Genomic DNA, 24,130 nt, shown 5'->3' on the forward strand with positions numbered 1-24,130 from the left:
TCCTCTGATTTTTTCTCACAGTATGTTTATCTCCTAATTAACACTGTATAAACCAGCATGGGTATGAGCAGTCCAATCAAGGAACCATAATCCAATACACTATTTAATCCTCTTGGCACGCTAGATAATCAGGAAGTAGTGATTGCGTAGTGAATCAAACGCTCTAAGCCGGCATATGTATGAGCAGTCCAGTCAGGGTCCCTTTATCAAATACACACTTCTCGGCATGCTAGATTGAGAGACTCACGAGTTTAAATGGCAGCCATGTTGGAAAATGATGATCACTGTCTAATCCGGCACCCTGTCTAAACCACCATTTTATTTCGATCCCGTGGGGGTGCTGGTTTAGACAGGTTTCACTGTATTTGTTGTTGATACTCATATACTCAGCAATATTCCAATAATATGATAGGTAGACTGTAATTACTCAAACCAAGACAAGACAATTCAGGATCAATATTTCGAACAATGATCCAGCCTTGACCAGACAATTCAGGATCAATATTGTAAACAATGATCCAGTCTGGACCAGACAATTCAGGATCAATATTGTGAACAATGATCCAGCCTGGACCAGACAATTCAGGATCAATATTGTAAGCAATGATCCAGCCTGGACCAGACAATTCATGATCCAGCCTGGACCAGACAATTCAGGATCAATATTGTAAACAATGATCCAGTCTGGACCAGACAATTCAGGATCAATAGTGTAAGCAATGATCCAGTCTGGACCAGACAATTCAGGATCAATAGTGTACACAATGATCCAGCCTGGACCAGACAATTCAGGATCAATAGTGTAAACAATGATCCAGTCTGGATCAGACAATTCAGGATCAATACTGTACACAATGATCCAGTCTGGATCAGACAATTCGGGATCAATAGTGTAAACAATGATCCAGTCTGGACCAGACAATTCAGGATCAATATTGAGCAATGATCCAGCCTGGACCAGACAATTCAGGATCAATATTGTGAGCAATGATCCAGCCTGGACCAGACAATTCAGGATCAATAGTGTAAACAATGATCCAGTCTGGATCAGACAATTCAGGATCAATAGTGTACACAATGATCCAGCCTGGACCAGACAATTCAGGATCAATAGTGTAAACAATGATCCAGTCTGGATCAGACAATTCAGGATCAATACTGTACACAATGATCCAGTCTGGATCAGACAATTCGGGATCAATAGTGTAAACAATGATCCAGTTTGGACCAGACAATTCAGGATCAATATTGTGAGCAATGATCCAGCCTGGACCAGACAATTCAGGATCAATATTGTGAGCAATGATCCAGCCTAGACCAGACAATTCAGGATCAATATTGTGAGCAATGATCCATGTTGTCAGGTTATGATAGCACACGGCCAAGTTAACAAACCTGAAAAATCCTTTCTACATGGTCAACACTTACCATCAACTGAGGTTGCTGGGGACCAGCTATAACCCAGAATCCCTCACCCCTCAGCCAACCTATTCAATCACAGAATGTCTGACACTAGCATGCAATGTCTCACCTTCCAGACAGAGATTTCCAGTACGCCATTGAAACACCGGGAGCCACAATTAGAGCTTTGTGCCACTGGAACAACAAATGTAGTGGAGTTATACATTGACACTCTTTACAGGAGACACAAACAGTGACTAACCATACCCATATATAATTCATGCACAACACCAATGTCATTTGTAGTATTTTAATGTTCTATTTAAAGACTTGTTCTTCATGAAAGATGCAAATATAAGCCAAAAGCCAGTATTTTTATTTGCAACATTTCACCGCTGTCATCATTCTATTTTTGCCCGGAACTTGTATGATTTGACAGTATATCTGTACATAAGACAGACAGGTGAACATACTTCCACCCATCTTGATTGGCACATCAAATAACTCCAATAATTTCACATCAAGACACATACTGATTTCCTATTGCATGTTGTTCTGCATGTTGGTCTTACCTCGCCCACCTCCACCATGAGTTCACAGTAGCGCTGGATGTTGCCCAGCTTGATGTGGACGGCTGCTGCCTCCCTCAGAGACTCCTCCTTGCTGGGGGCCCCGATACCGCTGCCATGCCGAGACATCTTCACCATCTCCAGCTCCTGGGCTTCAGACTGTCAGTAGAATGAGGAAGGCTATGAATCAATGCTTCAACTTGGCTACAATCTGGAACTGAATACGTGTTCTAGAACATAGTTCTGATATCAAGGAGACATTATTTATGCCTCTGCCCGAAGGAAGAAACTTTCTTTCATCCTAAGAATACTACTGATATCAGAACTGTTCAATCTGATAAACAAAACTGAAACTTCATGACATCGTGTATGAGGCAAATACATGATTTTTTATTTAATGAAAATCACAATGTTACATGCACTGGGGACTAAGGGATACTAACTTTCACAATCATTGAGCCAGTTATTCTACTTCTACCCCACATCCCTGACCAATTTCTTAAAGTTCAACTGACCGCTTTGTACATGGTGAGATGTTTGCTGTGCATGATCCCTGTCTTGTATTCCGGAGACAGCAGTGCGTTGTCGGCCCCCATCACAACAGACACCAACTCCCACAGGTTGTTGGTACCGGTTGGTTGCTGAAATACCAATATCAACAGTGGATCCAGTGTGCGAAATAGACACTGGCCCTGCTAGCCCGTGGCTAGTAAAAATCCAGTCGGGCCAGAGAATCTCCACAGTCACTGGCCCCTGACTCGCTAGTGAATTCTCAGGGGTTCATTTTGTAAATATGTCACTCCCTCTGACTTGTTTAGTTATAATACACTTTTAAATCATGCAAGATTATGGCCTGATAAAAATGTTCATCACATTAGCAGCTTAATGATGAGACCCGTGTCATGCCAACAATATCTTATTCTCATCTATTTTGTAATATTTTGCTTAGTTTCTACATTCGGGCTAGAGAATTATTTTGTGGGCTAGTAACTTTCAGGCAAAGCTAGCTCGACTGGCTAGCAAAACTTGGAAACTATTTTGCACACTGAGTGGATCAAGGACATTTCTCTCTCTCAGGTCTGTGTCACCCCTATCAGATATCCCTACAACTCTAATAGCTCTGTTGCATAAAGTACACAACAGGTAAGGTTTGCCTTTTGATTCTCATTATCACAACACGTCTCTTTGGCATGAAGGAGACTAATCAGAATTAAAATTGAAACGATGATATCAGCAAGTTTGTGAGTATTTCTTGAACTTACAGCAAAGAACTTGGAGAAGAACTTGATCTGATTGGCTATAGCCTTCCCTGGCATGTTTTCTATCCGCTGCCTCAGCTCCTTCGATTCCCTCCCAGCCAACATGGGCGATGTTCCCAGCGACATGGCGGAGTCTGTAACAATCACTGTACATGCAAACCACTTCTTGTTGCTTGTGTAATTCAATGGAACAGAGTGCAACTTCACCTGTTATGATTATCCAGAAAAACTCCCATCTTAATAAACCCAAATAAAGGGAGATAAAAAATGTGTAACTGAAGATTTATCTCCCTTGATGTGTTTTTGTTAACATCAGTTCTGCAATGATGATAAAGTTGATTTTTACCTGAAACTCCAACAACATCACTGATTGGCTTTCCTGCTAGAATGTGTAATTCTATTGGCTGAATGAGAGAGGTCAAGGACCAGAGCCTCACTGTGGAATCCCTTGAACAGGAAGCTAGCAAAAAAGGCCGCTCCGGATGACAAGTCAGACCTGTGAACAAAAAACAATTTTATAGTTCCGCCATATATCTGGAGATATTAGTACAGTATCCTGAGCCTATACAGGGCTGTCTGGGAAGTCTCAGATAGCTGAACACATTCACTCACTCACCATACACATCAGCTCCATGGTCCAGCACGGTGTCTATACAGGCTCCGTCTCGGGTGTCCCAGATCCGTATTGAGTAGTCCCAGCTGCCAGAGATCAACATGTATGGTATCTCTGTGTTCCAGAGTAGACCTCGGATAGGGTCGGTGTGTCCACACAGGACGTTGATGCACTGCTCCTGCGTGTAGTCCCACACTCGTATCGTGCTGACACAAACATATCACAACGTTAAATTGTTCGGCCATTCAAACAGTGCTCTTACAAGCAATGATTCAGAAACTAAACAGCCATATATTTTTCAGGCATGTGTTTTTGTCTAAGAAAGAAATTCTCAGTCACAGTAGTTTTTCCAACTGTGCCAAGCAAGTTTCTTTGCATACATTAAACATATTTCTTCAGAATATCAAGCATGTTCATTGAACACAAGTTATATTTTTCTGTAAATATCCAAGATAAGATTAATATTGCAGAATTTTTGTGAATATTATTCTTGTTGAAAATTCCAACAGAATCATAATGCATTCCAGGTAGTAAGTAATAAATTAAGACTACCATAGTTATATGTCAGGTGATGCCAAACTAGATATGGTGAGAAATAAACCTACCCGTCATCTGATCCACTGCATAGAATTCCCTCTCTCAGCGGTGACCATCGCACATGGAACACCTTAGCTGTATGTCCTTTGAAGAGAGGAACAGAAGATACTTCTCAGTACAGAAAAAGGTCAGCAAACATGTAACATTGACACACAGATTGATTTTATACTGCACTCTGCAATATTCCAGCTATTTGGTGGCAGTCTGTAAATAATCAAGTCTGGACCAGACAATCCAGTGATCAACAGTAGGTGGGTCAATGTCCGCAATTTGGATACAAAGACATGTCAGTGAGCCAGAACACCCGATCCCGGTAGTCACCTCTTACAACAAGCATGGGTTGCTGGAACTAATTCAGAGGTACAGATAAGCTGCGTATCTGCGTAAATTACCCAAATATTTATGTGAAATCTCAATTCCTATTAAGTCTATTGCGTAAAAGTACGCTTGAACTTTTGTAAATACTCAATAAATGTGATCTTACATGCGTACACACAAAAATGTCAAATCTTAACTTGCGTTCCGGGGGATAGATAAAATAACTGAGGTATACTGAGAGGTTCTATTTCAGGAAATGAACTTGACAACTTTCAGTTTCTCATAATACAGATAAAATAAAATAAAAAACACTGACATTTAAACTTTATTACATTTTCAAAATTAATGGAAAATGGCAAAATACCCAAATGTCTTTGAGTGAGGTGAGTACAATTTATTTGGTTACTCAAAGGAAAATTAGGATACCCAATTGAGATGAACACAAGTGAGTACATAACTCAATGACCCAAAAAGTTGTCTGGAGCTCTGCTTATTCTAACCCGGATCTTCATGGGTCCAGGTAACTTCTAATTCAGATGTTTGTGTGTAGCCCCAAGTAAGTCACGTCTTATATTACCTTGTAATAGTGACACCTGTCACTGTTACAAACAGCTGGATGTTGTGAAAGGCTGTGTGTGGTTGTGATCGTGTGTGTGTGTGTGTGTGTGTGTGTGTGTGTGTGTGTATGTGTGTGTGTGTGTGTGTGTGTGTGTGTTTGTGATCATGTGCGTGTGTGTTTGTGATCATGTGCGTGTGCGTGCGTGCATGTGTGCGTGTGTAAGTGTGCATGTGCGGTACTGGGCACTCACATCGCTAGATAAGAGCAATAATCTTGACTGCGACATTGAACACTATTCCTTCCCTTCACACATAGTGAATCAGTATAACGTGTGTGTACCTGTGAAGACCCGAAGTGGCTGGTCGCTGCTGGTGGCCAGGTAGTACACTCTCACACACTTGTCTTCACAACCCGTGGCCAGGATATCTCTATAACAGCACAACGAAGGGGAACTTTCACAAAGTGATCTTAGAGTTACAGGGATTGAATTCCCTTACTATAACATAGTGAGTGTTTAGTTTTAGGTCGCTTTTAGCAATATTCCAGCAATATTACAGCGGCGGACACCAGAAATGGGCTTCACACAAATCGAACATGGGTCTTCGGCGTGACGAGTGAATGCTTTAACCACTAGGTTACCCCACCTACCCTACTATAACATAGACTGAGTTGTACAACTAAGATGGATTAGTGCGAGTTAACCCATGTAAGTCTTATTAAGAACAAGAGGACAAGAGCTATAGGTTTAGTTTTAGTTTTAGTTTAGTTTTACGCCGCATTCAGCTATAGGAGAATGTCTTGATACATACACTGATCATGTTTAGATTGTTTGAACAAAGTCACCTAGATAACATATGTAACCAGCACACAAAGAGAACCATGCCATGCATATACTCTTGCTAATAACTAGCTGTCAAGATGATAGAATGCTCAGATGTAATAATAATAAAACAACAAAAACCCTAAAAAAACACATAGCATATCACATCTTCACAAAGCACACCTTGCCTATCTAACAGGAACCTACTTGGTAGGAACAAGCTGACAAGATGATAGGAGAATGCTCAGATGTAAAGATAATAAAACAACAACAACAAAACCCTAAAAAAACACATATCACAGCTTCACACGCTGAATACCTGGGTTAGATTACCCACGTGGGTACAATGTGTGAAATCCATTTCTGGTGTCCCCTGCGGTGATACTGCTGGAATATTGCTAAAACCAGTGTAAAACTTAACTCACTCACTTGATAAGAACTAGCTGACAAGATGATAGGAGAATGCTCAGATGCACTAATAATAACAACAAAAAAACAAACCATATAACACATCACATCTTCACTAAGCATTCCTGTGCCTATCTAACAGACACTCATACTTGATTCTCAGCTCCCTGGGGAGTACTGTAAACGTATTATATTTCGCGCAGGTTTTATTTTCGCGCTTTTCGCGCAAAACATTTTAGCGCGAAAATTTATACACCGCGAATAAACCTGTCATTCATTCAGTCTAGCCACGCTCGCCCCTGAGTTGTTACCATAACACATCAAGTTTGAAGACAGAAATCTACGGGAATCTTAAAATGACGACTGATAGTAGCATAAAGAATCATACTTAACTGTCGCTATAATGGATTTCCCAAAACATAATTAAATAATGAACCAAATCCCATCGCCGAATTAGCGAAAACAGCAATGTGTGTTGTGGCCGCCATGGAAATTGGTCACATGACAGATGGTTTGATACAAAACAGATTACCATGAAACAACTTGGAAAGAAATAATACAGCAGTATTTTATTTATTCATTAAGATTTTATTTACCAGTACATCATGAAGCAAATAGTCACTTAACACTCAATCATCTCATTCACAACAACCCGGCTTGTTTTAAATCACAAAGAGCTTCATATACTGTAGAAGTTAATTCGTCAGATCGTCAGAATTCGGAACAAAAGGCTGATGTGTTTTTCATCTCTTCCGTGAGTGAACGGATTACTGTGTACTAGTATATCGCACAGATAGGGATTTCCTGTGAGTAAGTAATAAACGCCGCCTGACAGGTTAAGCCACTCTGTTTGTTTTCACAGCTATTAGTGGCGGCCAAAGAGACAGCTGGCAGTTCCGGCAATTACTGATTGCGCGAATAATTAACCGCACGATGTAGTCTAAACTGTCAATTCCGCCAAAAATTGCACCACGCGAAAATAAGTAAGTTCACAGTATGCACCTACTTGTTGTTAGGACTCCAGTCTCCACCAAACACAGCCCCAGGATGTCTATACTTCTGGACCAATTGACCATCCACTTGCCGCACGATGCTGGCGACACAGATACAACATGGGATGCATGATGAAGATAGTCACATTGCTTGACTGTTATGCAAAGGTGCTTTCACATGTGTAGTGACTTTTATTATAACATGTAACTGGCTAATGATATAGCAAAATAATCCCAAATAATATAGCAATAGTAAGTATACAATACATTCAAAAAAGAATTCAAGATGCTGTACTTTTTGGTGCAATCTGCTAATCAATTTCACTCTGGATCAATGCAACAGTACTATATGAATGGTCAAACACAATCAGTGGAATAGATTATACAGAAAAAGAAAGAAACTCTTTATAACCAGATAGCATTGTAACAACAGGACTACAATGTGCACCATAATATGGATCTGCTGACCTCCAAATGATGCACTGGCTTACCAACAAATAGTGACACATAATTTTGCTTGCCCAAAATGAAAATTCACCTGTCCCAGTCATTGGGCAATCAGATTTTTTTAACCTCTGATTAGCACTGCACATATCTGGGCATTATCACTCTTCTGCTTTCTGAAGTTACAAGATACTCTGTATCTCTTAAGTGAAATCTTACCAATATCCATCAGCGCCACAAGACATGATCCTCTTGGAGTCCTTCTGGCTCCAGGAAACCGAGTACACACTGCTCTTCCCATGCTGCAATACAACATACAGTCGATTTATCATAAATTTGTGGAGAGAAAAGCAGTTTCTTAAAAGCAGTTTAATGTCTTATTTTCAGCAATATTAAATATCATTCATTGTGTGTAATCAGAACTGGATGAGGCTGATGAAGGGGGAGCATCAGTCAATGTCACAAAAGCTTCTTGTTTATTGTTCAACTCTGCACTGATCATTCCTCCTTCACCGAAACACTGGAAAGTCAAGTCCTAACATATATATGATCTGACTGAGAATGTAAACGTTACAAACATTTCCTTAAACAAATAAACAAACGGTTCCCCACCTCATTGAATCTCTTGATGACTTTTCCTTTCCCGGATGTCCCATATGAACACACCATTCTTGGAAGTACATGCTGCTATACAGTCCAGGTTTCCAGGGGCCCATGATATATGATATATCACACCCTCGTTACCCACTGATGAGAACACCTGGCAGACAAAACACTTGTGTCAAACACGGCACATATGAATGTATTCGAGGCATTATTGCTGGCAGGGAGTAGGAGTTACTGGCACACAAGGGCAAGTTGGACCGGCGCAGAGAACGCATTTACGAGAAGTAGGCGGTGCACAGCAAACCCATTTGGTTTGTGAAAGGTTGAGCAGATGTAGGCTAGTGCAGGTGCATTGCATGACGATGAAATTGATTCTGCACGTAGCTGCACACACCTTGCTCATAAGACTCTCACGTCGATGTGACAAGTTCCACCACACTTGATCACGGCCAACCTGGGGCCCCTTCGCTAATAATGGCAAGTGCCAGTGGGCGGCACTCATACATGCTACAGTACAACCAGAAATTAGTGAGATTTTAAAGATTGTAATTTTTAACAAAAAATTCACTCATTACTCACGTATTTAATGTGAATATTAGCAGAACATAACTCCAGATTCAAAGACAGGTGAACATTTAGTATTTTGTCAAGTCACCATGGGCAGCAATGCAGGCTTCAATGCGGTGGGGCATACTACTGATCAAAGAATTTAGAAAGTCGTGGTCCATGCTGTCCCAATATCGGACCACCTCTTCTTTCATTTCAGCAATATTTGTCAGATTTTTCTTATTGACACTTTCCTTCATAAGTCCCCAAACATTTTCTATTGGATTTAGGTCATGGCTATAGCTTGGCCAATCTAATAATGTCATATTTTGGGTCCGAAACCAGGCCTGTGAATTCTTTGAACGATGTTTTGGGTCGTTGTCCTGCTGGAAAATCCAAAACTTTCCATAGAACACGTGAACAGATGGAAGTAAATGTCCCTTGTGAATGTCTGTGTACCGCTCACTGTTCATATTCCCTTCAAATACAGAGGGGCGCTGCCCCTAACACAAATATGCCACCCCACACGTTAAATTTCGGACTGTACTTTGGGAGCTGATACAAACGTTTTTCAGTTTGTTTGGTCCAGAATTTCAGTGTATTAGGAAACAGCCACACAGAAATTTCATCTGAGAAAATCACATTGTCCCAGTTAAAATTTCTATGCTGTAAGCACCAGTTCAACCTTCGCTCCTTTTGTTCAGGTTTCATGATCGGTGATGGAATTCCTCGACTTTTCTGCCAACCCATTGCATGCAGCTCAGTTCTAATTGTCTCCTTACAGGCAGCCACAGTTCCTCTATCAATCATATCCAGCCTTATTTTCTGGGCCTACCTGCGCCTCCCTGGTGCTTAATGCCATATCCATTTGCAATATTTTTCAAAACATGATAAACAGTGGACAAAGGGATGCCTGTTCTACTTGAAATCACTTTAGCTGATCTGATGTCCTTGTTATAATACTCTAAAATCAACTTCTTCTTCTCTAAATCATCCATACTGAGGATCACTGAAAATGTCGTCTGCTAGCAAGTAAACAAAGGGGGATAACTCTTCACAAACTAATGAAAAAGGATTAACGGAGTTGTCTCTTTTGAATGAAACCAAGCACTTGATAGCTGGTCAAGGTTGTTCATACTAGAAATCCCAATTAAACATATTCCTAAAATTCTCAATAATTTCTGGTCATGCTATAATACGAATCAATTGTCAGGTTGGTGCTCATCTTATCCTTGTTTGCCAGTACTGAGTGAGTTTTGCCGCCCTCAGCAGTATTCTAGTCACAACATGGCACATCAGTTTAATATGGAGACAAGCCCAAAGTGATGCAGGTCTTAATGGACGTTTACCATTCTGGTGAAAGCCACAAGCACTGGTATGGTCTTGACAAACCTAGAAATATAATCGGGGCAAAGTGTGATTGGTACCTTGTGGTTGTCTGTCGAGCCCAAGAGGCACAACTCTGCAGAGAGAATAGGGTGACTTAGACAACAGGGCCATCCATGCCCATGGAGGAATGTCTTAACCTTTGATTTGAAAAATCTTGAGAATTTCTAGGACTTCAGTCCTGCCCCTTAGGCAAGTGAGTTTGTTCAAATTGCCTGAAAATGGGTACCCGGTTGGATAAACTCATGTGACTATAACCTTCTAGCACCTAACAGGCAGCTTGGGTTATCCCGGGGTAATAAGAATGGTGTTTGGAAACGTGCGCTATAGAAGATGACTTATTATTATTTATTACAATGAGATGCCATAATCAGTATTGTAAATTATCAACGGTATTACAATAGGTCATGGGTACCTAGTAGAGATATACCCGCAATGCACTAGATAAGTGAGGATGGGCCATTAGAAGTGACATGTTCTGCCACTGTCTTTACACCGATGACAACATTAGGGAGCTCCTATATGTGTTAGAAATACACCTGTATGTTTCAGTCTTTTAAAAACATGACTTTGGTATATATGTGTGGTAAGAACCAAACACCTTGGATTTTCTATTATGCTCTCTATCACAGCTGTATCTAATCCAAATCAGAACAATAACAGGCTGAGGTGACACAGCTGTCATATTGTGTGAGTGAGTAACTTTTTATGCTGTCTTTAGCAACATCCCAGCAATATTATGGCAGGCGACACCAGAATTGGGCTTCACACATTGTACCCATGCAGGGAAGCGAATTCTGCATGACGATCAAACACTTTATCCACTAAGTGAGGTGAGGTGAGGTGAAATTGGGTTTTACGTCATGCTTGAGAATATTTCGCTCATATGACGATGTGCATGCGTGTGTATGTGCATGTGCGGCTGCTTGTACTAGCCCAGACTTAAGCTGGTTTTATAGTGCTAGCCCACTGAGATACCATGCCGCAGTGAAGCATGAATACCCCACTCAGACACAGTATACTGACTCCGAGCCGACCAGTCCTTGTTGTACCCATTAATGCTGAGCGCTAAGCAGGGACCAACAAGTACCATATTTTAACGTCTTTTGGTTTGACGTGGTCGGGGATCAAACCCGCGACCTTCCGCTCTCCGGGCGGACGCTCTAACCACTACACCACGGGGCGGTCTCCACTAAGTTACCCCACTGCCCATGTGACATAAAACAACATTCTTTCACTGACACAAAATTCAGTGTTGGTAATATGATACAGTATTCACATACTTGATCCCAATTTCCACTGCTGACTTACAGCTTTCATTGTATTGATATCCCACACTTTGATTGTTCCGTCAAAACTTGCAGTGGCCAACATGTCCGGATCATCCGGTTTAAACTTGCAGTCAAATATGGTCTCCATATGTCCCTGAAATATATAAGTACTTGTATAATCTACACAGTTGGAACACAATGATGCATGTGCATCAAGAAGCAAGTGAGCCTCGCCACGATGATGCAAATTGCCTGTACACATCAAGTATGGCTGGCTGAAGACCAACTCTATCCTGGGCCCCTTTCCTCAAAGCGATCGCAGTGCTACGACAGTCGTAAGTCAATGTTAAAGTATGGGAGTTACGATCATTCTAGCGCTACGATCGCTTTGAGGAACGCGGCCCTGGATCTTAACACAGGTTCTATTTCATAACAGTACCATAAGATGCATTCATTACAACAACAGATGTAACTACCGTACATACACTTTATCATTATTTCGGTGAGCACTTAGCACTTGCAGAGCAATATTGTATTGCTAAATATTTTAAAGCTACTGATTTACCTGATCTCTTAAGAAGTTCCACTTCCGCCTGCCCAGGTCATACAAACCGACCCCACCATCTTTGAATGTACAGACCAGCTTGGCTGGGGGCAGGGCAAAGTTAGACTGGGTGGTTTTGGACGGAGCCATAGCCTGACTGGTTGATGATATAAACTTTTCTCGTGATGACGAATTCTCTTCTCTTGTTTCTGTGTAAGGGTTGTAGACTACCTGTAGGGCATGGAACCCTGTTTTCTTCAAGCGGACGTTTTCAATTGGTGTGCTTTTTGAGACATTCCATATCCGTAATGTGCCATGATGGGAATCTGGGAACGTGATGACGCTGAGAGTCAGTGTTGGTGCTCATGGTTCTATATATATACTTCCCATCAAAAGTTTAGACTCACTATATGTTATGTATGGTTACATCGAAGATGAATTTCTCCACTAACTCACAACATGGCACGAGGATCATGCATCAAATTGCTGTAAAGCATGTGCAAATATCATGCATGTGAACAGCTGCGTTGTGGTGTAAAGTTTTGTTACGAATTTGTCAATTTTCACTGAGTTTCATCATTTATTGAACTCATGACAATAATCTTTTCAACGTTACAATTGTGTTTTACAATACATCAGTTCATGTGTAAACAGTACCTTTAAACAGTATGTAAAGTTTTGCAAAATTTATTTTAGAACAGTTGACTTTAGTAAATGGCTACATTTACACTAGTGAGTCTAAACTTTAGATGGGGAGTATATATGACATGTGACTGACATATCATCAGTGTATATAACTAACAGCAATGTCATCAACTGTAGGCAGGTTTTCTTTGAAGCTTATATCTTCTACTTATACGCTGCATACCAAATAAACTAAAAAACCTGACATGTGCCCATGCTACCCTTACCATTAAGAAACAAGCAGGTGCAAAGATCTCCTTTTATCTTCAGGTACATGCAGGTGTCCCATTCTATTCTCACCAAACAAGGAAGATGTTAATGGTACTTAACACACACACACACACACACACACACACACAAAAACCCAACAAAAAACAAAATCAAACAAACACACACACACACATTTCAGGTAGAAACAGGTGACCTGTTCTACATCCCTATAATGGGACAAGCAGGTGCCCTGTTCAACTTCTCACTTCAGGAAAAACAAGTGACCTGTCTTACTTCCCACTTCAGGAACAAACAGGTGACTTGTTCTACCTCCCCAATCATTACCAAGTCGAAGCGTGTTCTTCTTCCCCCATCAGGAACAAAGAGGTGCCCTGTTCCTCTTCTCCCTTCTGGGACAAGCAGGTGCCCTGTTTTACTTCCCCCTTCAGGAACAAACAGGTGACCTGTTCTTCCTTCCCAATCATTAACAAGCAGGAGTACATTCTACTTCCCACTTTAGGAACAAACAGGTGACCTGTTCTACTTCCTCCTTATAGGACCAGTAGGTGACCTGTTCTACCTCCCCGATCATTAACAAGCAGAAGCGTGTTCTTCTTCCCCCATCAGGAACAAAGAGGTGCCCTGTTCTTCTTCTCCCTTCTGGGACAAGCAGGTGCCCTGTTTTACTTCCCCCTTCAGGAACAAACAGGTGACCTGTTCTACTTCCTCCTCATAGGACCAGTAGGTGACCTGTTCTACCTCCCCGATCATTAACAAGCAGAAGCGTGTTCTTCTTCCCCCATCAGGAACAAAGATGTGCCCTGTTCCTCTTCCCCCTTCTGGGACAAGCAGGTGCCCTGTTTTACTTCCCAATTCAGGAATATTGTAGATCCTTCTTCAGGCACATGCAGATGTCATGCTCTACCTCCCCTTGAGGAATATGCAGCTGTGCTACTCACCCCCTGTAAGGAACATGCCAGGTGCCCCACTGACCCAGGATAGAGTCTGAATATGAGCTGCAGCACTAGGGAGCTGGAACATCATGATGACCACCAGGGATTGTGTGTCCACCAGCCGCACCCCGTAGTGGAGGTTAGCCATCAGCAAGTACTCTGCGGACAAGGGGTCCCACTCAAGGGAGGTGACAGGATCCACTTCCTCTGAATCCTCCATGTCATCAGGCCGGAACACATGCTTCTTACCTTTGGAACCTGAAAACCGATGCTACATATAATAATAGCAGCAGCAGCAGCAGCAGCAGTAGCAACAACAATAACATCCACATTTATAATGGACCAAATCCACACCATAAACTCAAAATGCTACATTATTGCCCAGTGCTCAGCCGATTATCATTCTCAACTCCCTGGGAATATACTCCTAAATAAACAACGTCTTAACAACTTGCCTTCAAAACATGACATACACCTCGTACAAAACTGCACATACCAATTGTTCTACCCTGAACCACATGGTTAGACGAAGGACTGGGATGAAAACCTACCTATGTTACAAACTGATATGCTCCCATCCACATGACCAAACACCACTTTGCCCAGACTCTTGGGGTGCCATCGCAGCTGACACACATCACTGTTGAAGCTCTGAGCCTCCTTGACCACCGTCACCTTGTTCGACTTGTAGTTCCAGGAGTACATAGGCCCTCGAGATGAAATGAAGGAAATTACATCTGTATCATACGGACACCAGCCTACTGAGCAAGGGGCCTCTTTGGTATTTGACAACAATGATATAACTCTCTGTTCTGCAATGTTCCAGACGATGAGCTTGTGGTCAGCGCTTGAGCTGATGAAGATGTCTGGGTTGCGTGGGTTCCAACTGAAGGCCGTGATGGTCTTCTTGTGTTCCGACATAATCGATACCAGCTTGAATTCATTGAATCGTCTGTCAAGCTGAAATGTTGACATTATGAAGCTTGATTGTCATTTGATTATTAAATATCACATCATTATCAGTGTCTAAAACATAGCCCCTCCCACCGCCCTTGACGGTCTATTTTTGTGAAGGACTGTCTATTAAATAAGCAAGGCCATCCTTTGGTCAGGGGAAATATTTGAAAAAATAAACTTAACTTGGTTTGAACTTTGTCTTATCTATTATTTTTTTCATTATTTTAGTTTTTTGGACTGGCTGTGTTTGTTCAGGACTATTCACCTTTTTGGACAGCCAGTCCTTGGACAGGCCATATTTCAAAACTATTTTATACACTGTCATTATGACAACTAAAAACCAAATTTTGTAAATGATCATTATCAAAATCAAGATATACTGGATATGGACATACTGATGTAACTGGAAAATATAGAATGTTTCTTTGTGATTATTAAACATGTATCATATATATACCCTAGATTACGATTTATTTTTTTGTACTGGCTTACCCAGTGAAACCAAACTATTAAAGCAGTTGCACAACCAATTATTGGCTGCACTGTATTATGTTATGAAAGGAAAAGATGTACAGGGATGAAAATGCACCAGACGGATAATTTAGATAAATAAATCAGTAAACATCATGTAAACCTGTATAGTATTCCCAGAAATTATTGAGAAAGTTGTTTCAGCAAATATCTACTACATATATGTATATAAACTATAGAAGTTTTACTTAAATGAATATGTTGAGATATGATTCTCTTACAGTCTAAGTGTCTTTTTGAGACCTTGCCCTGCAGTACATAACCTAGAAATGGCACCTCGGTACATTACCAATCAAAGTTTGTATGAAATCGCGTGAGAGCGTATTCACACAATATTCGACCACTTCTTTCTTCATATCCCCAATAGTTCTAAGTCTTTTTTGGGTTTATTCTGTCCTTCATTAGTCCCCACACATTCTCAATAGAGTAAAACTTGAACATTTTCGTCATACAACCACTGTTTTTTGTAGCCCACAGTGCGTATTGGGTCGTTATCATGCTGGAAAATCCAATTATCTTCATACAGTGTTCGGGTTGTTGGAAGGAGGTGATCATTTAAGATGTCAACATATCATTCCTTTGTCAAATTTCCAGTGAAAACACACAACGGCGTCACTCCAAGTGATGATATCCCACCTCACGTTTGAAATTTCGGGCTTTGTTTTGGGCTTTGGTATCTTTTATCCAATTTTTCATACAGTTCAGAAAAAGCCAGGCAGAACTTTCATCAGAAAAAAACCCAACATTATCCCAATCTTGATTTTTGTGACCCTACACCAGTTTAAACGTCTTCTTTTTTGTGCATCTTTCATCAATAGTGAGGGTATTCAGCACTTTTTCACCCAGATAAGTCTTCGTAATTCTTGTCTAAGGATTTCATAACATACCTGAGGAGTTCCTCCGTTAATCATCTCATTTCTGATATTCTCAACGCTTTTCAATTTCCCCCTACTCACAATCTGTCCAAGTCGCCAGCAATCCATAGGACTGAACTTCCTTGGCCTCCCCCCCCTGTCGTGTGCTCAATCCCAACTCCTGACTGAATATTCTTCAAAGTTCTGTATACTATAGACAGAGGAATGTCATGTCTACCAGCTAACTCTTTTGCATTAGTCACGCCCCATTCAAAATCATCTAGAACCAGCTTTCTTTTCTCTTCTGCTGTCAAATCTACTATGATAACTTGAACAGGTTCATTCTTAAGCCAGTCCTGCTACCTTACCAGGAGATAACTCTTGATGTTGTAAGATTCATTCTTAAGTCTACAACAGTTGCCTCCATATTGAGTACCTTACTACATAATGTAACGCCTATTTTACAATTCTATTATCAGTATTAGGAAACAAAGATTTTCTCAATAATTTCTGGGAAAACTGTAAGCTTGAGAGCTTGACTTCATAACACTATCAAGACTATTCAAGAATAGTTCAGCTTCATTTGTCCTGGATCCATAAACTAACTAACAAACTTTGTTCACCCAAAACAGGATTTCCTGTTATGCTCGTTGGCATTCAGAATGGGCACACCCATGTTAAATTGTGAGACTGAGTGCATACCGATAAACCGTTTGATCGGGTGTAAAACAGGTTTTGAATCAGTTGGTCAAATTTATTGCATTTTCCATTATATGAATCATGGTGTGTATTATATTCATAATTTTAGTCGTGCCCAATGGCACAATGAACATATTTCATGCATGCTATTTCAATATTTACCGTGCCATGGCACGCAAATTAAACATTAATTTGATCCCTGATGTATTTTCAGTTCTTCAGAATATCAAATAAACTGAGAGTGAAAATAGATGTGAAAATGAGTTTGCGTAATTTATTGTCAGTATATTTTCTTTATACATGTATATACATAGGGGAAACCAAAAGTGTGATTACGTTGTTCATTAGATCATAACAAACTCTGATCCGTAGCCTAACTGTGAATTCCAAACACTGACAAAACTCTGGACAAGGCTACTCACATCTTGCCACCAAGTAAACAAACTTAAATGTTTCAAAGTGTCTGTTTGTTCTCATCATAATCTCATGAGTGATTGTTCATATCATAATTGTGAAGAATTACTTCTGTTACTAAGTTTGAAGATTCAGACCTCCTGTGCATTTGACTGTTTTATGACCTTTTTTAATTCCCAAATACTTTCAGCCAGTTCTAAAAAAAAATCAGCTTTCCACTTCTCTCAAACTTTTGATAATAACATCCGAACATCGAGCAGTTGTTTCTTTTCACAATACAATAAGGTCAGTCCATTCAGCCAGTCCAGCCACCTAATTCTAAAACACAAAGTGTCCACCTACTTCTTAATGCTTACACCACAAGGACTACAAGGTTGTTTGTTACAGAGGTAACATTCAAAAGTGTTTGTGTTAGAGCAGACGGCTCTTCATCAGCTTCAGCTACTTCCCAAATCAGAGGGTGTCTGGCACATTTTTATTCATGTGAGAATATATGTCGGAAAATTCAACCTGTACACTATTACCCCGTGACCTGTCACAGTAACCTTGACCTTGCATGAAACCTCACAAGATTGTGTGCACAAACTAACTACCATAGTCTTTGTGACATACAGCACTCTGACCTCCGATATCACAGTGTGTGCAGTCTACTCAGAACAGACCTGTTTCAGATTTTTTACTTGTGGTAATTGATTTCAGCCAGATACAAACGACATGAGTAGACATTATTTATGGGAGGTTGACTGCTGCCATGCACTTGTCATGTAAAATGTTACCTGTACTGAGTCTAACTTCATAATGTAAGTAAATAGCATTAGCAATGTTTTTATTTAAAAAATAAAACATAAAATTAAACTTTAGGCTCAATGTTAAGTTTGTTAAACCAGGACTTAAATTGTGGCTCACTGACTGACTGACTGAGTTTTGGTTTACGCCGCTTTTAGCAATATTTCAGCAACATCACGGCGGGGGACACCAGTTAAATGGGCTTCACACATTGTACCCATGTGGGGATTTGAACCCGGGTCTTCGGCGTGACGAGCCAACGTCTTAACCACTAGGCTACCCCACCGCCCCACTTAAATTGTGGCAGTTTCCTGACTTGTAAAACTGCAATGTAAGCAACATACTCAACAGGAAGCATCATTGATCTTGATTGTGGCATAAACCTGTTATGTTGTGTCTCGTTATTGGCCCCATGAGTTTTGAGGTGGGGTTTACGATAACAATTGATTATTGATCGATCACTGAGCTCAGATTACCAATCTGCATAATGTGAGCGATAATCAGCACTACTGACCACCGGATTATCATGTCAAGAATTGGTAATTTATAATGGAGGGAGTGTATCACAGCCTTTATGAGATTAAGGAACAAAACAAACACAACACAAAGAGGAGATTACCAAATTCAGGACTGGTCATTTGGGGTTTTATTTAAAAGGAAAGCAGGAGGTGAGGCTTATGAAATATCAACACACATTATTGAAGGACTGGTCATAACCTCATAGGGAGTGGGGTTTTGGTAAAATCGAACATGCATTGTGACGGGCTTTAACCACTAGGATGCTCCAGAGTGGACATACCTGGTAGACATATATCGCCAAGGTAGCGCAGTAAGCAAAGCGGTCATGGCTGGAGTCACAGACGTCGTGGTTCCAGGGCTGGCAGCCCGCGGACAGCAGCCCCACCTGCTTCACCATCGTCCTGCGTTCCGGCTACGTGTACCTCCTGTTGCCTGACACACTCATGCTGAAAGTATAACCAAAGGTGTTAGCAAGATGGAAAACGTGGTTCACATTTGCAACAGATCTTGAGCAATAACATTGTTCAGAGACTTGGTTTTTGCTGCTGTTAGGGTTGACGCATTCTCTTCCCACAGAGGTTACTCCTGTCATATCTTCCTACGTAACCTCTGTTCTAATACGGCCATATTTCCAGGTTCTCGTAAAATCCCCTAGCGGCAAAAGATCGCAACACGAATTATCTCCCTTCTTTCCATCCAATCAGAAAGCCTGTTACATCGACTTAGATTCAACTTGACTAACACAAGCAAATGTGGGGCCACAAATATCCCCCATCTGCCGGTGACTTGTGTTGATGTTACACACAAGACGTTTAATGGCTAGCTTGTCCGTTGTCAACGAGGGCGATGGAGACGCCACTGATCCGCCATAACATGACTGAGTTCTGTCTAGAAGAAACGTTTGCGCATCGCGCAGGGGAAGAAGGTTAGTTTTCTCGAAGCATACGGAAATTACCGAGGCCTTGCGAATGATCACTTTTGAAACAACGTCGCTGATTGCACAACTAAATCTGATTGTCTCCAATCACGAGTCTTGAACGCTCACACCATGAAAGGGCCGTATTAGAACAGAGGTTACGTAGGAAGATATGACAGGAGTAACCTCTGTGGGAAGAGAATGGGGCTGACGTAGTAACACATAAATAATATTGCCAGTTTATTACCCACGTGGTCAACGTATGGGTAGTTGCATACTGATCTCGTACGTCACACGAGTGTCATATCGCGTTGACCTGTGTCGTAATGACTTGACCTGAGATTCTAACGATTTGATTGGATAACCAATGACCTCTCAATTAGGTCACATTCTGACGTAAATATTTTTTCATTCATAACAAGCACGCGAATTCATTCATTCTACAACTTAAATGCATTGTGGGAATGTAAACATTGCGAACGTTGCCATGTCGCTGTTTAATTGTGAGTCGAACTGAGACATTAAATCCGTCGAAAAACATAAGCGCAATGTTTCCACCAGTGATGTTAGCCGAATGAAGCAACTGCAAACCAAGAAACGGGTGCTACGGAGTAGTTTACTGTAGGAGGCTGTTCGAGGCCATGACAACTGACATGAATCGTGACGTCGGTTACCAAGGCAGTGACGTCATTACAGTGTGACGTCATGCAAATATTGTACTACAGTACAAAACTCTTCCGCAACCTCTTAATGAAACCGGTTTCGGTTTGAAATCAAAATATGAACAAAAATACGCTATTTTGTCAATTTAATGCATGTAAGATGTGGGTAATAAATAAAATACCACACTCGGTCTCATTACATATGAATTATACAAAACTTGTGACCTTCCTATGTTATCTGACCTCGCTTTTGCTCGGTCAGATACCATAGGAAGGACACGAGTTTTGTATAATTCATCTGTAATGAGACCTTGTGTAGTATTCTCTATATACCTCATGTATAGTGCTACAACGAATCCACTATGTGGAGAATATTATACATATGAATATTGGGGAACAAATATGAAAATTGGATAATGAATACAATAACAAATCAGTTTATTGTACTCAGTGAAACAATAAAATAACTTTCGAACAATATTGTTGACAGTGTTGACTGAACACGAAAATGTCCACAGACCACATTAACTGTCAAATTAAATATTTAAGAGTGTTGACTTAATTATCATGATTATAATGCCTGACTTGAATACATTCCATTGTGCCTATCAAGGTCTGATAAATTACACACAAATTCAAAGTGAACACCTCTTATTAAAAAAATCATCAATATACAGTTCTGTGATCAGGGGTAACAAACTGATTTCATAAAGGGCTACAGTGTGATTTATCGAATTTGGGGGCAAGTTGAAATAGCCGCCCTAGTATTAATACATAAATCTTATCGCAGTTACTTGAAGTATCGTGAATGTGGAGAACTGTATTGACATACATACTGCGATAGACTTCGGAACTCATAAAGATCTTTGTTATGTAAAAACTGTAACACTTCATGACTGATGGCATGGTTTAATCCTTTCAAGATCAGGTCCAAACATTATTGATTAGTTAATCCCTCAGGATACGATTCATGTCTGTAGCTGTGCTGCTGTCATTTGTCATCAAAGCGACAAGTAATCAATTCGTTTAATAGAGAAGCCTTGATTAGCAGTGACACGGTCACACGAATCACACTAATCAATAACAAATCATGCTTAAACGCGTTAATGTTATTGCATAGACATGAGAAAACCCGTGAAAATGTCTAATGAGTTTTGGGTGTCTTAATTCCACCAAGACAACACAAAGACCTACCTTCACTTCCATATACAACATGACACAGAATGATAACAAACAAAATTATTGTCCAGACAACCCCAAGTAATATTATTAAGTACATACAGGATGAAATTGAATTTTAATTTACTGAATAGCGACAGACCTATGATTGGATCCCTATAATTGATTTGAAACATCTGTTCATACAACATTAACATGACAAAAATATCATTTTTAACACTTCAACAACAGTGAAGTGCTTTGTACAGGTTTAAAGTCAAACAAACACTCGACATGATTGGACATCAGTAAAACCTGCAAAGTTCTGTAATAGCTTAATGGGTTTTTTACATTAATTAATTTCACACTTTAAATTTCATAATTTGATAATATAATACTTACCGTATATTAACACGATTAAATTAATTCACTTTGATCATGTTGAAAAGCATTGTTGAGAAATAAACCTCATAGTTTCTCTTTTGATACATATCATCTCATAGGCTATCATTATTGAAACCTAACATACAGATCACCATGATAACATGACTGATGAAATAAAAATCTTGCATGACAAAAGATGATTATAATACATTGCCTGAAACCACAGTCCAAATTGCAGATAATCATTTCCATAATGCAGATTAATCAGATTATCACCTTAGGCTGTGTGGTGATTCCAAGCACGTCTTATTGGACTACTAAATATGCAACTGGTGAAGAAACTGTGACATGATTTTTAGACGCCAAGGGGCTGGTCATCCATTATGTATGTGCGAGTGTGTGTGAGAGGTGCATTGCTTTTGGGGGTTAGATTGGTATCACCCCAACCCCCAACACACACACAGACCAAGTCCCTTACCCCTGAATATTTTACCAGTCATTTGCCATACAAATGTTGATAGGCATGAAAGAAGCAAGTGAAACACTGCTGTTTTTTTTCTCCATTTAAGAAAATAAAATAAAGTGTGAAATATAAATAAAACTAACAAGATGCTTTTGAAAAAGAAAGGTTTAAATTCATAATCAAATGCATCACCTTTTGAGTGAGTGAGTGAGTTTAGTTTTATGCGGCACTCAGCAATTTGCCAGCAATATGGCGGCGGTCTGTAAATAATCAAGTCTGGACCAGACAATCCAGTGATCAACAGCATGAGCATCGATCGGCACAATTGGGAACCGATGACATGTGTCAACCAAGCCAGCGAGCCTGACCACCCGATCCCATTAGTCGCCTCTTACGACAAGCATGGATTACTAGGTTATCTCCCAAAACCATATCTTAGACAGCCATAACTTAGACACTAATGAAGGGGATTAATTAAGACAACACCCATGGCTGAAATGGAACAGTCCTAATTAGTGTTCCTTGCTGAGTAGACCTAGCTTGTATTCAGAAGTAAATGATATAAACTGTACAAGCAGGATTAAGTTTAAAGATGCATGCTATGTTTTCATTTGAATATCTCCTCACAAGATGAAAGGGGTCAACTGTTCTGATACCTTAAGTGGAGTACCTCTGAAATAAACAGAACAATTGTTGTAAAGTATGTGTAAATCTCATTAGTAAATCCCTGCCCCAGATTAGGTCAGTATTCAAACTCCCCTACCCCCACTCCCCATTCATGCCCCCTATTTATACTTACTCTCATTTAAGTTTACGTTATACCTGTATCTCTTCTTAACTAACATTACTGCTATTTTTTTTTATCACTTTCCCTTCATAATATCGGCTTTTATTTATTTTCATCTCATGTTTTAAGACGTTTATTCCTTATCATAAACATATTAATTATTACACTAGCTCCCACCTACCCCAACGGCGACATTGGCTACAGCCAGAAGCCGACGTTAAACTTCCAATCATCATCATAGGTCAGTATGGCAATATGGCTTGACTTCGAAAGGTAGAGTTTGTTACTTCACAGAAGGGTACACCTAAGTTCTTCTTGACGGGTATCTTTACAACAGAAACAAAGTGAGGCAGACCCGTACAAGAACGAACACCAATTTGGAAGGATTTCATAACAGAATGAACCGCACCCTGCCGACTGACATCCTAACATCTTCCGGTTCATCGAAATTATCAGGAGATTGACAACAGATTGGAAAGACTCAAGCAGCAACTTCAACAAGCCGAGAAAACATGTACACATCCAGTTCCTTGATGCAGTTGGACATTTGTTTCATCTTGGTTAGGGAAATTTTGTATCAGATAAATGCTGTGCTTAATGTGCCAAGGATGTCGTGGTAATGTCCAGTAAGGATTACATGTTATGTGCAAATTAAATGTTATGTTATATACAAATATTATAGTTTATGGGAATTTTGTGGAAATGCAGTGGACATGATCAACACAGTACCATATTTAATATTTACTATTTATCTCTGTTGAACTTGTAATAAATATGCTTGTGTAATTGATTCTACTGGACTGATCCATTATAAGAAATA

The 24,130-nt window shown here is 40.2% G+C and overlaps 1 protein-coding gene across 1 annotated transcript in view; it reads right to left on the reverse strand.

Moving 5' to 3' along the window:
* Positions 1–24,130, reverse strand: part of LOC124272261 (WD repeat-containing protein 17-like) — a 28,540-nt gene that overhangs the window by 2,960 nt on the left and 1,450 nt on the right. Inside the window, 18 exon segments of the mRNA XM_046707424.1 lie at positions 1,532–1,596; positions 1,974–2,129; positions 2,486–2,611; positions 3,233–3,363; positions 3,576–3,725; positions 3,846–4,048; positions 4,448–4,523; positions 5,656–5,744; positions 7,551–7,637; positions 8,200–8,282; positions 8,593–8,622; positions 8,624–8,740; positions 11,830–11,943; positions 12,355–12,659; positions 14,187–14,438; positions 14,732–15,140; positions 19,221–19,386; positions 23,492–23,636. Of these exon segments, the coding sequence (XP_046563380.1) occupies positions 1,532–1,596; positions 1,974–2,129; positions 2,486–2,611; positions 3,233–3,363; positions 3,576–3,725; positions 3,846–4,048; positions 4,448–4,523; positions 5,656–5,744; positions 7,551–7,637; positions 8,200–8,282; positions 8,593–8,622; positions 8,624–8,740; positions 11,830–11,943; positions 12,355–12,659; positions 14,187–14,438; positions 14,732–15,140; positions 19,221–19,337 (2,510 nt within the window). The 5' untranslated portion in view covers positions 19,338–19,386; positions 23,492–23,636.

The sequence above is a fragment of the Haliotis rubra genome, unplaced genomic scaffold, assembly GCF_003918875.1.
Source record: "Haliotis rubra isolate DU_JTF1 unplaced genomic scaffold, ASM391887v1 Scf168, whole genome shotgun sequence".
Taxonomy (NCBI): Eukaryota; Metazoa; Mollusca; class Gastropoda; order Lepetellida; family Haliotidae; genus Haliotis; species Haliotis rubra.